At 44.8% G+C, this 23,073-nt stretch overlaps 1 protein-coding gene across 3 annotated transcripts in view; it reads right to left on the reverse strand.

Moving 5' to 3' along the window:
* ZFAT (zinc finger and AT-hook domain containing) overlaps positions 1–23,073 on the reverse strand; it is a 236,298-nt gene that overhangs the window by 88,104 nt on the left and 125,121 nt on the right. For 2 of the 3 annotated variants that reach the window (XM_033202303.1, XM_033202302.1), the window contains 2 exons: positions 21,698–21,871; positions 3,172–3,260 (listed from right to left, as the gene is read on the reverse strand). In XM_033202303.1, coding sequence (XP_033058194.1) covers positions 3,172–3,260; positions 21,698–21,871 — 263 coding nt within the window. Of the gene's footprint in view, positions 1–2,825; positions 2,992–3,171; positions 3,261–21,697; positions 21,872–23,073 lie in introns of all 3 variants that reach the window. The other variant, XR_004435171.1, reaches the window with a different exon arrangement.

A 23,073-nucleotide genomic window follows, 5' to 3' on the forward strand; every position in this document is an offset into this window, starting at 1 on the left:
CAACAGGGAGAGAGTGATTACCAGTATTTGGATGAGGGGTTGGTATAAAGCAATTTCATTTTGCTTTGTCAGTCCCAATTAACTGAGAAACACCACCTGAATTGACATGCATTTGATGAGTACCCTAACTTGTGGGATGAGAGAAACTAAGGCTGGATTTCCTGCTTCTCACTCAGGTCTGAATCTCATTCCCATCTATAGTACCATTCAATAGGGAGGAAGTAAAAATCCACAGGGAGCCCAGCCATGACACCAGGTCCAGCTCAGTGCAGCAGGTCCTGAGGCCCAGCACTGGACACCAACTACGTAATGGCAGAAGTTGATAATACATATGTGGCCGGGCATGGTGGCTCACGCCTGTAACCCCAACACTTTGGGAGGCCAAGGCGGGTGGATCACGAGGTCAGGAGTTCAATACCAACCTGGCCAAGATGGTGAAACCCCATCTCTACTAAAAATACAAAAAAAATTGCCAGGCGTGGTGGTGGGCGCCTGCAATCCCAGCTATTCAGGATGCTGAGGCAGAGAATTGCTTGAACTCAAGAGGCAGAGGTTGCAGTGAGCAGAGATCACACCACTGCACTCCAGCCTGGGTGACAGTGAGACTCCGTCTCAAAAAATAAATAAATAAATAAATAATAATAATAATACAAATGTGAGTGATTCCTGAATTGAAACCACCCCCAAATCCATTTCCTCTGCACATAAACCAGATAGTCCCCAATCTTAAAAACAAAACAAAACAACAACAATAAAAACCAATAGCATTTCAGGGCACAAAGTCTATTTCAGCTAGGTCCGGTTAGGGAAGGAAAATGTTTCACAGTGAAAACCAAGGAATGATTGCAAAGTCTAGTAGCAACGCTGCAAAAGCCAGGAAAATAATTAACCTCACTGGGTCTAATTTTCTCACCTACAAAGTGAAATTTGCCTTAGCTGTCTATTCTCTAGCACAATAATTGCACTAGTCCCCCAAAGAAGTACACCTACATGCTATGAAAGGTGAGATAAAGCTCTTAATTTTAAATATGTACACAAATATGCATAACGCTAAAGACCATTCTTGATTCAGACACTGCCACGATCCCACTAGATGACATATGGGTCCTACCTAAGAAACTCATGGTCAGTATCGGTGATTTTAAAAAGCAGCTATATCAGCAACACCTTTCAACATCCTTAGTTTCTCCAATTTCTCCCTTTCTGCCCCCAAAAAGTAACTGAGAACATGCAGTGAGAAAAGAACAGGACTAGGAGTGAGAGGATGAAGTGCACATTTTAGCTTCTTCACTTCCTGGACATTGAAGGCATTCCAGCAGATCCCACTGAGCCTCCCTCTGACACTCAGAGTCTTCAATTACAAGAGAGGGAACCATGAAAATTCACCTCCCACAAAGCTGTTCTGGGCATAAAATAAACTTGCCAGTGGGGAAAGTCCTCGTCACCTCAGAAGTGCTGAATGCAGGTGAGTCAATATCATCATAGTGACTGAAGTCAGTGGATATAGGCATGGCAGAAAAGACTGACAGGTGATCAGTTAGCTTCTCTGAGGTTTAGAATCTTCGTATTTCAAAGATGGAAGATAATATGTACCAAGAAGAAGACTCTAGATGATGAACATGAAGTTCCTGGTACAGGGCCTGCACACAATGGACGTTCAATAAACACAAGCTAGCAGTGTGCTGGTGTAGGGTCGCCCAGCTCTCCAGTGCTTTCTTTCTGTGTTCGACCAAAAATCAGGGTGCCCTGACTGCTCTGTGAGCCCAGCCAGCTGCAGGATTTCCCAGTAGGCTTGAAGCAGAACTCAAACGTTCTCAGGCGCCAATAAAAGCATCTAGGTTGTTCGTGGTGAAACCCATCTCTACTAAAAATACAAAAATTAGCTGGGCGTGGTAGCAGGCTAACTGAGATATCCTGTAATCCTAGCCGCTTGGGAGGCCGAAGCAGAGGAATTGCTTGAACCTGGGAGATGGAGGTTGCAGTGAGCCAAGATCACTGCACTCCTGCCTGGGCGACAGAGGAGTGAGACGCCTTCTCAAAAAAAAAAAAAAGAGGAGTACCTAGATTGTTGCCCAGGACACCACTGAAAGAAACAAGCCTTGGCCCTGAGCCAAATTCCATTAACACTCATAAAACCCCATACCCTGACCACCTCGCTGTGGACACACCCCAGCAGAACACCCCACACCCCTGTCCTCTTGCTGTCTGTGGCAAGGACTTAGTAATTGCTTTAAACAAACCACCCCAGTGTTTAGTGCTTCTTTGTTTGGAGTCACAACAGGCCCTATATCAGGATGGTTTGGGGCACCGCCTGGTAGGAATTCCACTGCCACCACTTTTGGGGTGACTCCAGCTGCAAGTCCAGCGGGACAAAACAGATGCCCCGCCGTCCCTCCCACGTTCTATGACTCTCTGGGATGTAATGGCAGACACAATTTCAAAAACCATTTTAGAGCAACAAGTTTACAAATGGAATGATTCCTTTCCAGGTGTGTCATGTGTGCCATGTTGCTGTGCCAGCAACAGCAGTAATTCTAAGGGTCAAGTTTCCCCAAGTGCTGAGCAGAACAGTTTATTGAACAAATTACGGGACCCTAGTTATTGTTGTCAGTAACTGCATCATAAGCAGTGGCTAGGCAGGTAAGCATTACCACCCACCCTGAAGAAACACCAATTAGAGGCATTAAAAGAACATGGAAGGCCACCATCTCCTGAGCGCCTGCAACACGCTGGGCACTGTGGTGGACACTCCTGAACACAATCTCCAGTTTTTACAACTGCTTGCCAGGTGGGCTTCATCACACCTGCTTTATCAGGTGACTCACCTGCGGCAATCCAGGATCTGAAAGCAAAAATAAGTGTCCCTAAAGCCTGCAAGCCTTCCTCTAAATCATTCCAGTGCTTTCATGCAAAGACTGTGCCTTTTCTTCTGTCTGCATCCTCTTACGCATCTTTGACTTGGTTTCCAAATTACAGAGAAATGCTACGCTTCTGGAACGAGAGAGCACAAATAAACTGCACTATGCCTCAGACTCCATGTGTACCAGCTACGGGGGCCCCAAAGCAAAGGGAACGCCAACAAATAATGAAAGAATGCTTTCTCCATCTTCACTTTGAAAAGTGATGCCTTTTCTGCCTGAACATCTGCCTCCTTCTCCAGAGCCCTCTTACCTTGAAGGAGACATGCTGCTCCATGTGCCGCAGCAGCTGTGGCTTCTGGGCCGCTGTGTAGTCACACACGGTGCATTTAAACTGCTTCCCTGGAAAGAAGCGGAGGACAAGGTGAGCGTCACCAGGCCAGCAGCTCCCACTGTGAATGAAGTGCCAGGCATGGAGCCAGGTACACAAAGGGGTTCCTTGCCATGTGAGGATCAGAATCTCAGAAGGGAACAGCAACAAGGTGCACAGGCACAATGCAGCACGCTCAGTCTTCAACAGCTGGGAGTGGAGAGGCGCTCGCTAGGGATGGAGAGGCACAGCCACCTCCACCTGGGGAGGCCCCATGAGCAATGACATTCCATCAGGCTCCTAAAGAAAGAGTAAGGGTGTGTCCAGAGAGAAGGGCATCGAGGGAGAGGGGCGCACACAGATGAGATTGCAGGGGAATGGACCACAGAGTGCTCAGGAAAGTGGAGCAGCTGCATATTCCTTCCTGGAGTGTGAGGTCTGCGGAAAGTCAAGAGCTGAGCCGGAGAGGTTGCCGGCCCAGAATGTCAAGGGCCTGGACCACCTCACAAGGACCTCAGACATAACCCTGAAAGTCTGGTGAGTCTGCAGGATGATGGTCAGCAAAGTGCAGGATCTGTGTTGCAGAACTCCTAACTCTGGTTGGAGTGCCAAAGGCATTTTTGAGACCATGCTAGAAAGAAAACTAGGGAAACGTAAACCACTGCTCTTAAAAAGATTAAGGTTTTAGCAATATTTAAACATTCAATAATGGGGTATGTTAAAACAAGTTAATAGATATATGAGGTACACTACATTTTGCCTCTGATTAGCATAAATAAAACCTCAACAAGCAATAATACAAACATGTGTAACCAAATGTAAATGTGGCCTACTTCGTATAGCAGTAAAGAATTCAACAAGCAGCTTCTAATGGTGTAAACCTCCTCAGGGCATGACACCTGCAGCCACTGTGCCTGGGTTCCCAGAAGCACTGGCTCCTTCTAGAATGCTCTTGCACCTTTCCCTCTTAGACATTCCCCTCCCCTCTCTTCACTGCCAGCTCACCTGGAAACCTGTTCTCACTAGGATGCCAAGCCAATGGCGGATTTTGGCCTGTATGTTACTGGATGACTCTTAATGTGACTCCATTAAGAGTTCACCCTTTGGAAATCTTCTGTTCCTTTGACTCCATAACAATACCCCCCTCTCTGGGCCTCTCTATTCATTTTGAGTATCCCTGAGGCATTCTCTCTCATCAGGGCAGATATCATTAGGCTGCTGATGTTCCACAGTGTTCCAGCCCACCCTCCTATTCTAACTCTGCAAGCATCCTTGCATATAACTGACCCCTACAGCCTTTTGTAAACCTTTGACGCCAAAATCAGCATCTTCTACTCTGATCTCTTCTCTGAATCTGAGACTTGAGTATACAACTGCCTGCTGGACCAGCTACTTAGCTGTCCCAAATGTCCTAAGCTGGACACATCTTCTTCACCAAACAGCTTCCACCTCCAGCCTTCCCAGTTAATCACCCATCTGATCATCTACATCAGATACCCAGTAGCCTTCCTCAACATCTTTATGGCCCTAAGTTGCATTCACCTCATTTTTTTCAGCACCTGATTTCATCTCCTAAATATTTCTCATGTCTGTCTATTTCTCTCTATTTCCAACACCTCCACACCGGTTTAGGTCCTCCTCATTTCTTTCTTGGACAACAGCAAAAGCCCCTAAGCTGGTTTCCTTGCCTTCATAAAACACTACCATCCATCCATCCATCCATCCATCCATACATCCATCCGTCCGTCCATCCATCCATCCATCATCCACCCATCATCCACAACCCACACATCTATCCACACATGCATCCTGATGCCTCATCTTCTATCCAGATGATCTACAGCATAAACCATCCCACAGTCCAGCCATGAGAACCAACCAATGGCCCCAACTTCAGAGCAAAGTTGATGTTCCAGAGTTCAGCAGAGAAGGCCCTCCAGAATCAGAACCAACTCTCCCCAACCCACCCCACCCCTCTCTCTGACTTCCTCTTGTGCCTGTCCCCTCTGTATTTAGGCTCATAACAGTGAACTCCTTGAGTTCTCCAAACTTTCTGCCTTGTCTTTGCAATCTCAGACCCCTGAGCCTTTGCTAACATTTTCCATGCCTGGAATGCACTGTCTCTCAGCATCTGGCCATTCTTCCTATTAATTCAGAACTCAAATTGAACACTCCGGTAACTGGACCAAGAGGCAGCCCTCCACAGGCTCCCTACACACTGTTCACTTGCTTCAGTCTATGCTCCACCTCTACAGCCTTGTACAAGGCAGGGGCTGCCTTCAGCTGCCCATGGGCAGGGACCACATCTTACTCATCTTGGTACCCCAGCGCATGAGTGCACACACAGACTGAATATATTCCATGCATTTCATTAAACTGAACTGAGCAAAAATTTTGTACGTCTTATATGAACATCACTCTCAATAAGAGCAGCAAAAGGAAACAAATATTAATACCACAGTTGTATCTATTATTCCAGGTGAATGAACCCAAAATTCTAAATTGTATTAATCTGCAAGCCCAAAGTGTAAGGAAACTTTTTCACTTGTAAGTCACACAGTTACAATTAGAGAGCAATTAGAACTTAAAAAAAAAATACAGTAACATCTTCTTTTAAACATAGGGCCACACATTTCTACACAGCTCCAGTGGAATCTCAGCTAAACACACTTCTCCACTGACACATGGCTCATGTGTGTACAGCATCCTTATGCTGGGCAGCCTGGGCAAAATCGTGCTGTGTTCTTCACCACTAGAGTGGGAGAAGCAGAGCTAATGGAACCATTCTCTAAGTTGATAAATATTCTGTCATTCATTATCAAACACTTGTGTCAAAGAGTAACAGATTAAGTGCTAAAAAAGAGCCCTAAAATGAATAAATAGAATTGCCTCGTTTGAAATCAAGAGTCAGCCTTTTATGGATGCACTTCCAAGACTCTGCAAGAGACAAGAAAAGAAGGCAGCAGCTAAAAGCCATCCCTTACTGAAGCATCAGAGCTCTGGCAATAAGTATTACCAATGTTTTCAGCAACCACAGCCAGCACCTATCAAACAAGCCTGGGAGAGCACCTGACATAATTGTTTGCTGCCTAATTAAAATAATGGGATGCAGATTCATGACGAATCATAATACTTTGAGACCGTCAGATGGTTTTCTATCAAGAGACTTCTGAGACTTACAGGCAGAGTCAACTGCAAAACCTAGTATTTACTCGAGGTGAGACTGACCTCAGAATGCTGGGAGATGCACATCGAATGGCTGTATGTGGATGCAAATCACCCAGAATACCAGGGGAAGAAAAGAATGACTACAAAGAAAAGAGGTTGACTGTTAAAAAGTAATTCCTTTTCCCCAAAATATACCTGGTTAGGTCTACCACTGGACTACTAGGCATCATGAGTTGTGCTGGGGCATGACGTGTACAATCTTACCACGCACCAAAAGCCCAGGAGGCAGGCAGTGTCGCCCTTCCACGGATGAGGACCTGGGATCAAGTCTCTGAGTCACTTGTCAGATCGCGAAGTGGTAAGTGGCAGAGCCCAGATTTGGCCCCCAGTCTGTTTACCCTAACGCCTCCATTCATAGCCATATAAGAATCTTTTCGGCCGGGCGCGGTGGCTCAAGCCTGTAATCCCAGCACTTTGGGAGGCCGAGACGGGCGGATCACGAGGTCAGGAGATCGAGACCATCCTGGCTAACACGGTGAAACCCCGTCTCTACTAAAAAATACAAAAAAACTAGCCGGGCGAGGTGGCGGGCGCCTGTAGTCCCAGCTACTCGGGAGGCTGAGGCAGGAGAATGGCGTGAACCCGGGAGGTGGAGCTTGTAGTGAGCTGAGATTCGGCCACTGCACTCCAGCCTGGGCGACAGAGCGAGACTCCATCTCAAAAAAAAAAAAAAAAAAAAAAAAAAAAGAATCTTTTCAGCTAATAAGGGTGTGATACAATTTCCCAAATGGAAGGAGAATTTATACCAGCAATGGCATATCTGTGCCACTAACACATAAGGTGACTACCCACTAGAAGGTGACTACCCATCAGAAAGGACTGCCCAAGAAGAGCCAGTTGCAGGGGAACTATGTTCTCTTTCTGGCCCTGTCCTGCTCACCCTGAGTGACCCTGGGTTCTTTCTTCTATGCTACTCAGAGGCCCCATCAGAAAAATGGGGAGGTAATCCCTGTCTGCTGTGAGAGTGGACTCAGGGACTGGGCCTGCAAGCATCTGAAAAGCAGCCCCCTGAAGGATGAGGCTGGGGATGCATACAGGTGACCCCGCAGTGGACCGTTCAGCTGAGTGCAGTGTCCTCCAGACCTGTACCTCCCTGACACTCCGAGACAATCCAAGTATTCAGTTCTAATTAAGCCAGCCTAAATCAATATATCTAAAACAAAAAGCATAAAAACAGAGCAAAGGAAAAGGTTTGTACAACTATATCAAAGTGTAAGTAAACAGTTGTAACAGCAGAGTTTACAGAAAACCTCCTCCTCCTCCTATTCCCAACACCCTATCTGGCCTCATCTCCACCCAGAGCAAAAGCCAGGAGCTTTGTAGTGGCTGCAGGGCACAGGGGTGTGTGGCTCCCTGTCACCTCTGGAGCTCATGCACTGCCTTCACCTCTCTCCAATCCATAGACACAGTCCACCCACCCACCTCCAGACCTCTGCACCTGCTGTTCCCAGAGCCTGGGGTGCCCATCCCAGATATGCCATGTTCTGTTGCCTCATCTCCCTCAAGTCTCTGTTCAAATGTCACCTTCACACTGAGTCCTTTCAGCCCATTCTGTTTAAAATCACAGTCCCTATACCCCTTTACTGATTCATTTTTAGCATTTCTCAGTTTATATTTTCATACTGAAATGGAATCATTTCATATTCATATTTTTATTTTCATCTCTCAATTTTCTTAATATTCTAGATGTCTTCATATTTCCACTGTAATATACCACACACTTTATTGATTTATAGTGTTTGTTAACCATCTCACTCACGAGAATGTTCGCCTCATGAGAGTGGAGATTTTGGGTTTTGGCTTTGGTTGCAATCACCGAAGCAGTGCACTGATTCACCTTGGTTGGTCCGTCTGGCACCCTTGCAGGTTGTGGGGACTTTGAGACAAGACTGCAATTTTCATGCCACGTCCTCAGTGCTTGGAGGTGAGAGCATCCTGGAGGTAAGGCTAGCAGTTAATTTATAGGAGCACCCCATTCAGAAGTCTGTTCAGCCACCCTTTCTCCCCTCCCCATAATCAACATGGTCACACAGGCCATCACAAGGGCCAGTGATATGTGGTCCTACCCACCATCTCCCCACTCCAAGTCACAGGAGATTGGACCACGGTGGACAAGAGACTGTAGCTGAGCCCGGAATCAGAACTGTCCAGATATGAAGCTTGCAACTCAGGAGTGGATGAGAGTTGTATTTTCAGTCTGTGGGTGAAACTAGTAAGCAAGCCAATCTACAGGGAGTGAGAGGAGAGCACAGCATAGAGAGACAGAGACAGGACATCAGTATGAAGTAAGGAAGCAGAGAGGACCAAAGGTGGAGGATGAAGACAATCGCCTGGCTGGCTGTGTCCATTCACTCAGCGAGCATTCACGGAGGTGCCGCTGGGTGCCAGGACCATGCCTGACCCCAGGAGAGGAGAGTGGACAAGACACCAGAGGCCCTGCTTCTGGCGCTCATCACCTAAATGGACAACCAGCAAGTATTCCAACAAAGAATTACCAATTGCAACAGGCCACGAAGGACAAAGGCAAGGAGCCACGGTGGAGCATGAGGGAGTGTGGAAGGGGTGCGGCCATGTGGCCAGGCTGTCAGGGAAGGCCTCTGAGAGGAAGTGACGTTACACAAGATGGAAGGGTAAGGAGACCAGCCACATGAGGAAGAGGTGAACACAGCACTGGGAAGAAGCAACTCAAACACAAAGGCCCTGAGTCTCTGTAAGATTCCAAGTAAGTTTACCATAAATGCCCCTTGGCGACTTCTGTGACCTCAAATGAGTTTCTGTCAACTGCAACCAAGAGTCCAAGAAGTATAGCTGTGGAATGAACCAGTGAATGTATGACTATAAAACACCAAGAGCCCAGAAAGCAGGCCAAAATAGGGCTTGACCAAACAGTGTTCTCTAGAGAGGACAGAATCAGATTTAATTAACTGAAGAAGTCCAATGATAGCACTCTTCTACACAGCACTATGAACCAATGCTACAAATGCTTTATGACCATTAACTCATTTAACTGTCATAATACCTGTTTGATTTTACGAGCTATCATATAAATAAAAATTATAACATGGTAAGATTTGATACCCACTAAACTAAGAAACTAGACATTTTTAGTAACAAAGTGTTAAAAACGGAAGAGTTAAGCTGGGACACTTCCTTATTTCTGGTACAATTTTTTGGAAAGGAAGTTGGCAGTGCAATGCACAATTAAAATCACCAAAACAAAATAGCCATCCTGCTCCTGGAAATGTGTCCTAAGGAGTTAATTCAAAAGAAGAAAAAGTTTATATATGCAAGAAAGAAGCCCCTGCTACATAAGTTATAATAAGGGGAGGAAAAATGAAAATAACACATTGTCCAGAAATAAGGGAATGGTTATACAACTCATGGATCACTTTAGTGAAACATATAACTCTTAAACTTGTTATAAATGAACTGTACAAGCAACAAAGGATTATTATAATATAATAAGAATTATATCTTTTCACTATAACTGTATAGCCATTCCATATGAACATGAATAAAGATTTTTAAAGAATTTGTTAGGTGATAGAATTGTGGGCACACTTGGAGGAAGAGGCTGGATTTTTATGAACATTGTTTTCACGTTGTCTGCACTCTAACAGAAAAGCATTTCAGATCATTAGCACCCATCTCTGAAAGGCTAAGATGTTTCATTCGTTACTGCACACAAACCAGAAGACAGATCTTTCAACGCAGAGCCATAAAATGATACCCATGGCTTCTGAACTTGAAAGTTCAACGTCTTTTAAAAAACAGCACCCCAGTCTTGACTGGCAGTGCACTGACTTATGGGTGCTCTTTCTGACCAAGCATCTTTCTCCCTCTTCTTCACAAAAAAGAACCAGTGGCCTACTTTTGCAAAAAATTTCAGGAGTAGTCACTTCTTTACCTCTGGGGAAGAATTTAATTTCTGTAAACAGTCAAATGTCATTCTGAGCCACGCCTTGTAAATAAGGACAAAGCAAAGCTGAGTCATACCACTTTTGGAGAAACACTGTTGCAGAACACACACTCAAAGCTGACTGCAAATGTATTGCCACAGTGGGGGATAAAAAAAATTGACTGTGGGAACAAAGATTTCCTGGTCAGAAACCACAGAATTTAGAATCTCATTTCCCTATGAAGTTCTTTATTTGACCTACAGGCCCAGATGGTAAAAGTCAAAATCATAACAAACTAGATGAATCTCACAACCATACTGTGAAAAGGAAGAAGCCAGACATAAAAGAACACATATTGTATGAATCAACTCTATGAAGTTCAAAGACAAGGAAAAGCAAGTTACAGTGCTAGAAGTCAGGGCAGTAAGTAGTTACCTCTGGGCAAGAGAGATGGGCAATAATGTGGCGGGAGGAAGAAACTGCCAAGAGGCTGGAAGTGTGCTGTTTCTTCTAGACTGTAGTTACACAGGTGCGCCTCCTTTGTAACAATCCATTGAGCTGTACACTTCTGAACTGTGTGTGTGTGTGTGTGTGTGTACTTTAATTTTAAAAATGAAAACAGAAAAATAACACAACAACAAAACAGGCCACCTTCCTTAGAAGGTTCTTGAGAACTGGCAACAAATTTGTTTAAGAAAGGAAAGATGTGTCGTGTAGTTCAAAGATAAACTTTGAGGACTGTATGGCAGTTTGTGGATTTATGCAGTCTGATGTTGCCGGTGGAAGGAAAGGGACCCCATCAGTGTTCCCGGCCCTGTAGTTTTCAGTTAGACGTCTTTCTGAGTGCTAGGCTTGCTGGAGGTTTCCACTGCAGACACCGCAGCTCTTTCTGGAAACACAATGTTTCACTAGCAGCTCCATTTCCCTTTAAAAATGTGTGATTTGGTTGAACTCTCCTTCGAAGATGGGGATGCAGGCACGAAAATGTCATTTCCATTATTTCTGTTCATCTCTCCAAAGGTGAGGCACATCTTCGCAAAATCTCTCTCCACTTTCAAGTGTTCTTTTGGAAGGAGCCTCTTTCCTTGCCTAACCATGAGTGCTGGGACTGCATGTCCATGACTGATGAAGCAAAGCTGACCTCTGTCCTTTTGAGCACTGCCTGGGCCTGGAAACTGGATGCTGGCTGAATTTAAGGATCACCAGACAGTGAAAGCCAGCACAGGGTCTGGAGTCAGAGAATCCTGAGCTCTGCTCTTTACTCCAGCCTTAGCCAGGTAAAACATTACCCAGGCTACCCTGTTAGAAAGGGAAGAGAGGACTTGAAAATAGGAGAAGGAAAGAAGAAACAGGAATACTTGTTATCCTGCCTCAGGTTAGATAAAGAGATGTGACCAAACCTAAGAGAGTTCAGACTTTGCTTCCTGTTGACTCTCCACATGGAAGGAAAGGGGGATAGCAATGTGCTAGGTGGGGGAGTCAGCACGGTACCTGCCTTGCTGAAGCCCCTGGGCTCAAGCAGGAAGTTATTCCCAGCTGGACATGGAAGCACAAAGGCACCCATGTCGCCCTAGACCTCTGAAGCTCAGCTGTAAGGGAGCCACAGGCTGAGCTCCCATTCTCTGCTTCTGAAAAGAAAGGCAATCCCTCCCTGCCTCCTGGCAGCTGTGGGCGGGCCACCGTGGGATCTATGAAGCCCTAGTCTGGCGACTCGGCACTAGCAGTATGTGTGGCACCTGTTGTTCCCTTTGTTTCTTACTACAACCTCATCTGCTTGGTGACTTTCCCTGAGGATGACTCCAGCTGCTTGCTTACTTTAAGTAGAGTTCTATATAAAACTAAGAAGGAATGGAATGGTAGGAAAAAAAAAAAATTTTAAATGTCACCTTCAGCTTTTGGCATTTGGATTCCATCAGAACACAGAGAGAGACAGCAATGAAAAATTCCTTGGAACTTAAGGCAACTTGTTTGAAGTATCTGCTAAATTAAATCATCCTTGCCAAATCAAATTTTATGTGCACCTCAAACCTGAAGGAGCTCTAAAGTACTTACAGGAAAGAATTTCCATAAATCTCAACTGTTATTAGTAATACTATTCTAGAGGTATAAAAGTAAAAATGCCTCCTTATGACTGTTTATCCAGTCTTACTGAAAAAGGTGGTATTTTACATAAGTAAATTTTCAAGAGTTTTTAGGAAATTGACTTTAACTTTTTTTCAGAAAACTGACTTTTACCCTTTCAACAGTGATACTCTTTAAATATTAACTATTGCACGGTGCCTTCCTAATAAGAGAATATTTGAAAAAAATAGTGATTTAATCTTTCCCAGATGATGTAAATTAACTGCTACAAATATCCATTCTTATACTGTGTCATTAAGAGCTACTGGTTCATGTGCCAGAGGAAAGGGTACATGAGCTGACACCCACAGTATGAACCCAATTAATCTTCCCGCAGCCCCATGCTGTGGGTTGATAATGGCCCTCCCAAAGATATCCAGATCCGAATCCCCAGAACCTATACATGCCACCATATTGGGGGGGGGGGGGGGGGGAGGAGTTTGCAGATGTGATTAAGCCAAAGATCTTGAGCTGGGGACTAGCCTGGCCTATCCAGGTCGTCCTAGTGAAATCACAGGGTCCTTATAAAAGGGAGGCAGGAGGCTTGAAGTCAGAGCAGGAGTGTGGTGGTGGAAGCAGGGACAGAAGAGATTGGAAGATGCTGGACTGCTGGATTTGAATATGAAGGAAGGGGTCCATCAGCCACAGGATGCAGAGACAGGTTCCCCTCCAGAGTTCCTAGAAGGAATGCAGCCCAGCTGATACCTTGATTTTAGATCGCTGACCTCCAAACTACAACATAATACATCTGTGTTGATCTAGGTCGCTAACTTTGTGGTAATTGTTACAGGAGCCACAGGAAACATGTAACATCCATGTTACATATGGGGATCACTGTTCAAGACTGTTCAGGCAAGAAGTGATTCCAGTCTGGGCCTGCCTCTGGAGCCCAAGGTTCTCCCTACTCTACCTCCTCACTTCTCCATGTAGCCCAGCACACAGAGATTTGCTGCCTCATGGAAGAAAAGCATCCTGCAGGAAGCAAAACAGGCATTTTGCACCAAGTGTTTTGCAAAGCACACATCTTCACAGTTCTAGCATCTGTGGTGATTTATGCAGTGGCAAATCGGAACAGAAATAGCTAGCAATAAAAACACAGTTAAAGAAGTCTCTGTACTTTAAAGGCTGAACTTCAGGCAACTGCAGACTTACGGCCTGATGATTCTCTGTAATTAGTACATCAGTTTTGATATAAGGAGGGATGGGTCAGCATGAGACAGAGGTGGAAAGAAACCGAAGGCAGTGCAAAGCCACATAAATGACAGAGCACAGCACCAGGGCTAGATGAAAGTTATAGACACTGTGCCAGACATTTGCAGCTGAGACCCCTCTACCTGGTGAGGTTTCAGGTAGCCAAGCCTCATTAAAAAGTTAAATCTGCATATCAATCTAAGCTAATTGCTCAGTTAGCTGCGTAGTTCATTTTATAGTATGGGGTCACTTATTCCTAATGGATCTCGTGGTTTATAAAAAGCTGAGAAAAAGAGCTACATATGAACACAAACAGGGTGAACCTATTAAAAATGGTATTTAGGGGCCCTGAAATTAGCCGTACCTTCTCCCACCCATCACCCAGACTCCAGCCCAAGGATAAGCAACAGAAACCTACCATGTTCATCCAGTAGCCACACTTCCATACCTGCCCCTTCACCTTTTCTCCAAGGGCAAGTAGGAGGAAGGACAAGGGGACAAGGATGCAGTAGAAAGACCTGTCTCACTAAAGCCTTGCAAGTTAACCTTGTAAGATCAACCCAGCTAGGTGCTCAGGGACCATCTTCTATTTACTTCCTGGTTCTGTTTTTAGAAGCAAAAGGCCATGGGGCTACTTTATCCTAGAGTGGCTTTGCTTTTTAGAGGACAGGGGAGGAAAACAAAGCAAAACTCCGTACTTAGATTTTCTAGAATATTTTCAGCTGCGGCCACGAGCTCTCTTACCATAAACTGAAGAAGGGACAGAAAAAAGGGGTACTGACTCCACTCAAACCTCATTTCCATACTCACATCTCCACTTGCCCATTACAAGAGTGCCTGAAGCCTGGATAATTCTTTTCAAATTTTACCCCAAAACTTCTTAATTAAAATGTCCAGGGGCAGTCTGGATCAGGGGGAGGGGAGAGACCCAAAGGAATCAGTAATAAACTCCAAAGACCTTTTTATATCATGATTTGAGAGTTCCTGTTTGATTATATAACATAAAGGCCCTGTACAGCTTAACCTTCCCCATCTGCTATGGGTGGGCAGAATCATGTATAAACCTCCAGATAGCACATCACGTCTAGGCCTGTTTAAAGTCAAAAGGCGGGAACTGCATTACAGCATGATCTTTGCATTAAATTCTTACATCCTGTTGGCATACACACAAAGGGTTTAATCGGGCCCTTTATAGAACAATGTCTCTCTTTGTACATATTGACTGGCAAACCTTTTTAACTGAAACCTTCACCCGGAACGAGCTATCTTTTCTAAGGTACAGTAATGAGTTCCTTCGGGAAATAGGAATGCCACAGATAGGGATATATCACTTTAAGTAAGCCAGCAAATGTGAAAAATTGGATTCACAAGTAGTTAGAAGAAAGGGTAATTGTAATTACTCAATTCCTTTTAACTTCATTAAAAAATGCCCAAGAAGATTCATTTAATGGTGAGTTCCTTGACCATATTTTAAAATACCTAATTCACAAGCATTTGATTTAACAGAATTATCTAAGATGAAACAGAGAAAATAATTGACGCTTTGTGAGTACTACTATATCCCAGCCATTTTATGCAAGGCACTTTACATTTTCCACTCATTCAATAAACACAAATTTATTGAGTGCCTCTGATAAGCCAAGCCCTGTTCTAAGTGCTGAGGATACAAAATAAATGTAGTAAGTCGAAAATCCCTGCTTGTGAAGCTTACAATCTAGTGGAAGACACGAAACATCATAAATAAGGAAATTATACAGTACATTGGAGAAGGGTTGGTTTAAAGAGAAACAGTAAAAAACATGAAAGAGAGTATGAAGTAATTAGTGGGATCGTTCCAGTAATAGAGACAAAAAAGTGGTAAATAAGGAAACTATATAATACACTAGAGAAAGATAAGCCAAGGAGAGCAGCACAGGAAGCCACGGGCGTCTGGACTACTTGGTGGGGTATGGAGACTCTCTACATGTGAGCACCTAGGGAAGACTCATTCAGAGTGACTCTTCAATAAAGACGTCTAGGACATGAAGGAGGTATCCATTCAGACAGGGAGAAAGAACACTCCAGGCAGAGGGAAGGGCCAAAGCAAAAGCCTTGAAATGAGCACATACCTGGCAGGTGTGAGGAATAGGAATGAAGATAGGCCATGCATGGTGACTCACGCCTGTAATCCCAGCACTCTGGGAGGCCGAGGCAGGCAGATCACCTGAGGTCAGGAGTTCAAGACCAGACTGCCCAACATGGTGAAACTCCATCTCTACTAAAAATACAAAAAATTAGCCGGGTGTGGTGGCACATGCCTGTAATCCCAACTACTCGGGAGGCTGAGGCAGGAGAATTGCTTGAACCTGGGAGGCAGAGGCTGCAGTGAGCCGAGATCACACCACTGCACTCCAGCCTGGGCAACAAAGCAAAACTCTGTCTCCAAAAAATAAAAATAAAAAATAAAGGGAATGAATGCAATATGTCTAGAGAGATGCCAGTTGGGGGAGACTAGAAGAAGAGGTCAGAGAGATGAGGGGATCAAGCAGCTCATGGTGAAGAATTGGGCTTCCACTCAGAATGATAGCAGATAGACAGGAGGGTTCTGAACAGAGGAGTGGCATGACCTGGCCTTTGTTTCCACAGGATCAGTGGCTGTTTTGCTGAGAACGGACTTGTGGGGACCAGGAGAGGTTCCAGGGAAAGGTTAGGAGGCAAGTGGCATGACCTGGCCTTTGTTTCCACAGGATCACTGGCTGTTTTGCTGAGAATGGACTTGTGGTCACGAGGAGAGGTTCTAGGGAAAGGTTAGGAGGCTACTGCAAGAATGGAGGCAGGAGATGACAGTGGCCTGTACAAAAAGGATGGCATGAGGGTGCTGAGAAGCAGGAGAACGCTGGATCATGTTAAAGACACAACACACAGGATTTGCTAATGGATCATGTGTGGGTATGAATGAGACAGTCAAGACTGACCCAATGCTTTTGACCTGAGCAAGGGAAAAGGAGTAGCCATTTCCCAAGATGGGGTACAGCAGGGGTTGGCAACCTATGCCCGAGCACCAAATTGAGCCTGCTTCCTGCTTTCGTACAGCTGGGAGTTAAGCTTGGCTTTTACACTTTTCAAAGTTTGTAAAAATAAAAACAACACAAAAGAGAAAACTGGATGTAGCACTCAAAGCGAAAAATATTTACAATATCTTTACAAACTTTGGCAACCCCTAGGTGGGGTCTAGGGAGGAAGATTAGGAGCTTAGTGTTGAGCACGCTAAGCTCGGGGGGCCAGGTGGGCATCCAAGTGCAGATGTTGAGTGGGCAGTTACAGACAGGGCAGTGCCAAGGCTGGGAGGAACAAGAGGACTGGAAATCCAAGTGTGGAAGCCTTCTGTATTAGTCTGTTTTCACACTGCTGATAAAGACCTACTTGAAACTGGGTAATTTACATAGAAAAAGAAGTTTAATGGATTCACAGTTCCATGTGGCTGGGGAGGCCTCACAATCGTGTCAAAAGGCACATCTCATATGGTAGCAGGCAAGAGAAAATGAGAGCCAAGAGAAAGGTGAAACCCCTTACAAATCCACCAGATCTCGTGAGACTCATTCACTAGCATGAGAACAGTATGGGGGAAACTGCCCCCGTGATTCAATTATCGCCCACTGGGTCCCTCCCACAGCACATGGGAATTATGGGAGCTACAATTCAAGATGAGATTTGGGTGGAAACACAGCCAAACCATACATCCTCTATCTAAATGGTGTTTAAAGCCGTAAGACTGGAGGGATCACCGAAGGCGTGAGGAAAAACAGAACATGCGGTGGCTCACGCCTGTAACCCCAGCACTTTGGGAGGCCGAGGCGGACAGATCACTTGAGGTCAGGAGTTCAAGACCAGCCTGGCAAACATGGCGAAACCCCATCTCTACCAAAAATATAAAAATTAGCTGGGTATGGTGGCACATGCCTGTAATCCCAGCTGTGGCAGGAGGCTGAGGCACAAGAATCAGTTGAACCCGGGAGGTGGGTTCAGTGAGCTGAGATCGCACCACTGCACTCCAGCCTAGCTGACAAAGTGAGACTCTGACACAGGGGAAAAAAAAAAAAGAACAACGCTCACAGACTGAACCCTGTGGCCTCCAAGAGGTAGAGATCAGAAAGCTAAGGCAGAACCAGGACAGGATGCTGAGGCAGGGCAGCCAGGAGAACAGGAGGTTGCCAGGCAAGCATGGGATACACTTCCTCTCTTTTGATCCTCAGACCCACTCAACAAAAGGGTATACCTATCCCAGTTTACTGATGAGGAAAGTGAGGCTCAGAGAAGTAATCTGACCAAAATCACCCTACTAGGAAGGGGTGGACAGACCCACACCCAAGCCTCTCTAGCTCTACCTACTCTACACGGCTTCTCTACAGAGCAACCTATTGAGTTATTACTCATACCACAAATACAACTAAAACCAAATAATTCCAGGCAGGCTGTAAGGCAATCTTTGCTTCTAAGTAAAAAGCTAATTGTATGGTTAAAGGCTGAGAGCCTCATCAAGACAACCAAGGCACCTGTACAAGCACAGGTGACCAATGGATTTAAAGTATGTTACAGACATCGTCAAACAGCTTACAAGGTCATCCCCAGGGATAGTCCTAACTTGATGAACAATTCTGCAGTTTATCTAAAGGAGTAATAACTAAATGAGAAAAACTATGTAAGCTTCATAAAAAAATAAACTTTACTGGATAATAATAAAGTTAGTCACCAGAACAGCTTGAAAAATAAGGTACTAGTACAAAAATCACTGAGACAGACCAAAATTTCAGAATTACACCCAATATTTTGGGAAATTCTGGCACTGAAAAATAAAATTGAAAGGACTGATTTCTCTATACATATACTGAGTCGATGATAACTGTTTGGAAACAAAGATTCCTACCACATACCATATGCTAAAATAAATTGCAAGAATATTAAATTTCATAAATGTTATGTAATCATAAACTAAAACTCAAAGAAAAAGTAAAAGAATTTAGCCCCAAACTGAGGAATGTTTCTTTTGACAGAGAGAATCATGGAAGATGAAAACATAAAGGAAAATAACGTTAAATGAACCAAGTTATTTAACTTTGTATATAAAAAGATACCATAAACAAAACATAAAGGCAAATGATGACAAAGCATTAAGATACAAAGAGCTCTAAGATGTCAACAAGATAAAATATGAGCACTACAGAAATGAGTAAGAGATGTAAATAAACTTTTTTCAAAGTTTCTATAATAAACACGTTATGGGAGAAAATTAAAAAGGAAAAGACTCACCTACAGCTTAATTAAAGCTACATCCTAGATCAGCAATGGAGCTAGAACAAGGGGTCCCCGACTCAGCACTCTGTTTACCAAGCCAGCCCCAGGCCAAACATGAGACTGGTAAGCGTCAAAAGAGAAACACAAATAATGAAGTACAGCAGCCCTGTGGGAAAGCAATCATCTCGAATTTAGAAATAAAGCTGTACTGGCACCTCCTATTTCCATCCCCTTAGCTCTACTTTACCCCTTTCTTCCTAGAATCAGAGGATTGAGGCTAAAAGAAACCCAAGAAACGTTAAGGTATCCTTTCCTTATTTTGCAAAGTGACAAAACTGAGACCCAAGTAGTGGCAGAAGTTGGCACTGAGGCAAGATACCTGTCCCAGTGGTTCTCTCACTGCACCCGAATACTGATGCCCTTCTTTTTTGGGGGGAGGCGGGTTGGGGGGAAGCTACCTGTCCCAGTGCTCCTGTCATTGCACCTGATGACTGATGCCCTTCTTTTTTGAGGGGAGGGGGTTGGGGGGAATGGGTCTCACTCTGTCACCCGGTCTGGAGTGCAATGGTGTGATCTTGGCTCACTGCAACTTGTGCTTCCAGTCTCAAGTTATCCTCCCACCTCAGCCTACCAATTAGCTGGGACCACAGGCATGAGCCAGCACTCCCCGTTAATTTTCTGTATTTTTGGTAGAGGCAGGGTTTCACCATGTTTCCCAGGCTGGTCTCAAACTCCTTCGTTTGAGGCAATCCACCCGCCTCCCTCGGCCTCCCGAAGTGCTGGGATTATAGGCGTGAGTCACTGCGCCCAGCCTCGATGCTCTTCTTCCCAGACAACTGAAAAGTGTTGAAAACCAAGACATGACTTTACAAATACCTCATCCTCTCAAAAATGTCAGCAGAAAGAAATAAAGAAAAACAATACAAATTTCCAATGTTTTATTAGAAAATACTTCACAATGTTTGAATACCATTCCCTTTTAGGAGATGTATTCCTGCTCTGACAAGACATCTTTGTCCATCTGAACTCCCTTTCCTGCCGAAGAACTCAGAGAATCATGACAGGGAGGATAGGCTGAGGGTGCTGCTCTGGACCCGTGACACCAACTACTCACACCGACCCCATCCCTCCACATCAGTTGGTCCAGGGTCTGCCAGATTAAACGGCTTCTATCTGCTCAAAGGCTTTTTAGCACAGAGCCTGGACTGCAGAACCAGGCAGGAGACCGCAGAACCCTGTTCAGTGCCTGTGAACGCCTTCTTGACCCTGTCACCATGGCCCACTGCATACTCCAGGCTTCCCTGCCCCTGGGAATAGCTGCTCTTGATTACTGAAGCACTGCAGTAGTTAGGTGCTGTCATCTTAAGAAATGTAATTCTTGCCTAAATGTTCAGGCAGCTGAGTGGTCAGTAAGGCTTATTGTTTGTGGAGGCATAGAATCATAAAAAACTACATGACTTTAGTGCTTTCATTATTCAAGTATGACTGCTTTACTGTCATTGTATTTTTAATTTTGATTACGGATTTTTTTCTTAGAGAGACAGTACTGCTTAAGTTTTAATAGTTATGGTTCTGGCTCTTTTTCAGCCTTAGGCAAGCCCTTGATCCTTAATTCTGATGAATCCCAGCCAAGCATTCAGCCTTTGCACTGAGTCCCTCGAGCTCACCTGAATTCTTGCCGAGGGCCCAACCCACACACACACAGCAGGACTGATTTTCAGAACAATCTTAAAATAAAGATAGAACTTAAGAGCTATATCATCCACTAAATTTTGAAATTAAACATCACTGTTGAAATAATTTTGATTTTTAGAGTAAACTCCAACTTTTATACATAATTTTGGTAAATAACAATACATTTATAAATAAAGTTTATTAGTCTTGTTATATGAAGTATTTACAAGTCCCTCATATAACTTGTCGTTCTGAGTAAAATCTTAAATGCTAAAAGTCTCTTATGGTTTGGCTGCCTGTCTTCCTAGAACAAATCTTCTTTCCCTCTATCCAGCCTATGCCAGGGAGACTGTGCCCACTGCCCACGGAGCTCCCCACCTACCTCGACCCATGACGGGCTCCCGAGCTCACCTCCATCACCGCACTTAAATCTTTACCATGGCCGGCCTGCTCCTCTGTCCTGCCTTCTAGATTATGAACTCCTTGAATGCAGGAATTGGTCTCTACTTGACCTGGTATCCCTAAAACCTACCTCCATGGCTAGCATATATAAGAACTCAATCAATTGTTCTTAATGAATGAATGAAATTAGAAATCCACTTAAGTACACTTTATCTAGATCAAATCTGCCCAAATGTTGGCTTTATTTTAGACTTGGTTCCACCCCTGAGGTGGCTTAGATGATAAGAGCCTCACTTGAAAAATCAGGCCAGGTGTGATCAAGGTTGCCCCTCAAGATCCTTGCGCTCCAGGTGGGGATGGGGGGCTGAAGAGGACGGAAACTTCAGAACCACAGATCAAGGCTTCCCGAAGATGCCTCCTTCCCTGAAGCAGCTTCCTTCCCTGCATACCCCTGCCCCTGGCACAGACACACCCAGTAAGTGTGTATCCTACACCTGCTGGAAGTGAGGCACTGAGCACAGGACTGGAAGCAAGGCAGGCCAGGCCTTCCCCACTCTTTCAGAAGCTCCTTCTAATGGGCGCGTGCTCTTTCCTGCCTCCAGTATAGCAAGTTTCTGATGAACTGGAACACCAGCTTCAAATCACTTATTCAGAGGGGAAAGTTCACCCGGGGGTTTACTCACCATCTGCAGTGTGAAGGAGCTTGTGACTTTTCAGTGTCCCTTTTGATTTGAATTTCTTGCCACACATATCACATAGGTGGGTTTTCTCAGTGCTGTGACGATTCATATGAGCCTTGAGGTTACTCTTGCTACGAGTCGCATACTCACACAAAGAACACTTGAAAGGCTTCACACCTGCCAAGGGAAAAATGTATATATCTAGCTCTATATATTTACATATGTGTATGAATGTGTGTGTGTGTGAATCTGAAGGTATATATATATATCCATATCTAAATACACTTATAGATATGTATATATAAAACATCCACTTTGAACACAGCAGTATACTTGCTGGGCCCTAACGCACCACACACTTCCCATGCCAAGCAGGCTCTTCCCCAGGCTGTGCCTTCCTCCCGGGATGCCCTTGCCTCCTGGGATACCAGATGCCTCCACTCTGCAGCTTTCTCTGACCTTCCTTGGTAGATTTCCCTACCTCCCTATCAATGTTCCCAACTCCTATAACTCTCTACCAGCTGAAACGTTCACTGCACACTACAGTGAGTCCTTCATATCTGCCCTCTCCCCATAGTCTGAGGACAGAGGACAGAGACCCTGAGCATCCTGCAGAGCAGACAGTCACTAAATTCAGTTGAACTGAGTTGAACTAAACACAAAGGCACCAAGGCCCTTTGCAAAAAATCAAAAAGATCAGGCACCAGGACCAAATGTGGAAGCACATTTACTTTGTAAAACAAATCAAGCTTTACCAACTGGTGGTTGATGGGCTGATGACTCTGACTGTAGGGGCATCTCGGCATTCACCACTCCTTCATTCACCAACTGTCTACTGAGGACCTATTTTCATAGTAGACACTGAGGATTAATCTTGAAACTGAGAAGAGTGAATCCCAGCCTTCACTGTCCGGTGGGAGATGCAGACAGGTAAACAGGCCGTTACAATATGGTGTGTGATGCACTATAGGGACAGGGGCTGGGGCCTGGGGGAAGGGGAAGGAGGGCGGGGAGCAAACCTGAACACAGCAATGAAGCAGACAATTTTTAGTGAGCCAAACGTTTTCACCCATTATTTACACTACCTATGACTTTGCAGTTGAGGAAACCAACACTTTGAAGAGGCTGAGGGCAATGCCCAGGGGTGTAGAGCTGAGATGCACATCGGGTTCTGATGTCCCTTAGGGCCCATGCAAAGCCCAGCTCTGGCCTGGGTTTCTAGAGATGAAGTAATAATCTAACCATAAGCATCAACAGGCTGTGTGCCCTTGAACTTATGTTTAGATCACAGGTCTCATCTCTGTAAAATGACAGGACAAGGAGTCACTTCCCAAGAAGCCTTCAGGGCACCAGATCCGTTGTTCTGGGTTGGTCATTTA

The sequence above is a fragment of the Trachypithecus francoisi genome, unplaced genomic scaffold (genome assembly GCF_009764315.1).
Source record: "Trachypithecus francoisi isolate TF-2019V2 unplaced genomic scaffold, Tfra_2.0 Lachesis_group7, whole genome shotgun sequence".
Classification (NCBI taxonomy): Eukaryota; Metazoa; Chordata; class Mammalia; order Primates; family Cercopithecidae; genus Trachypithecus; species Trachypithecus francoisi.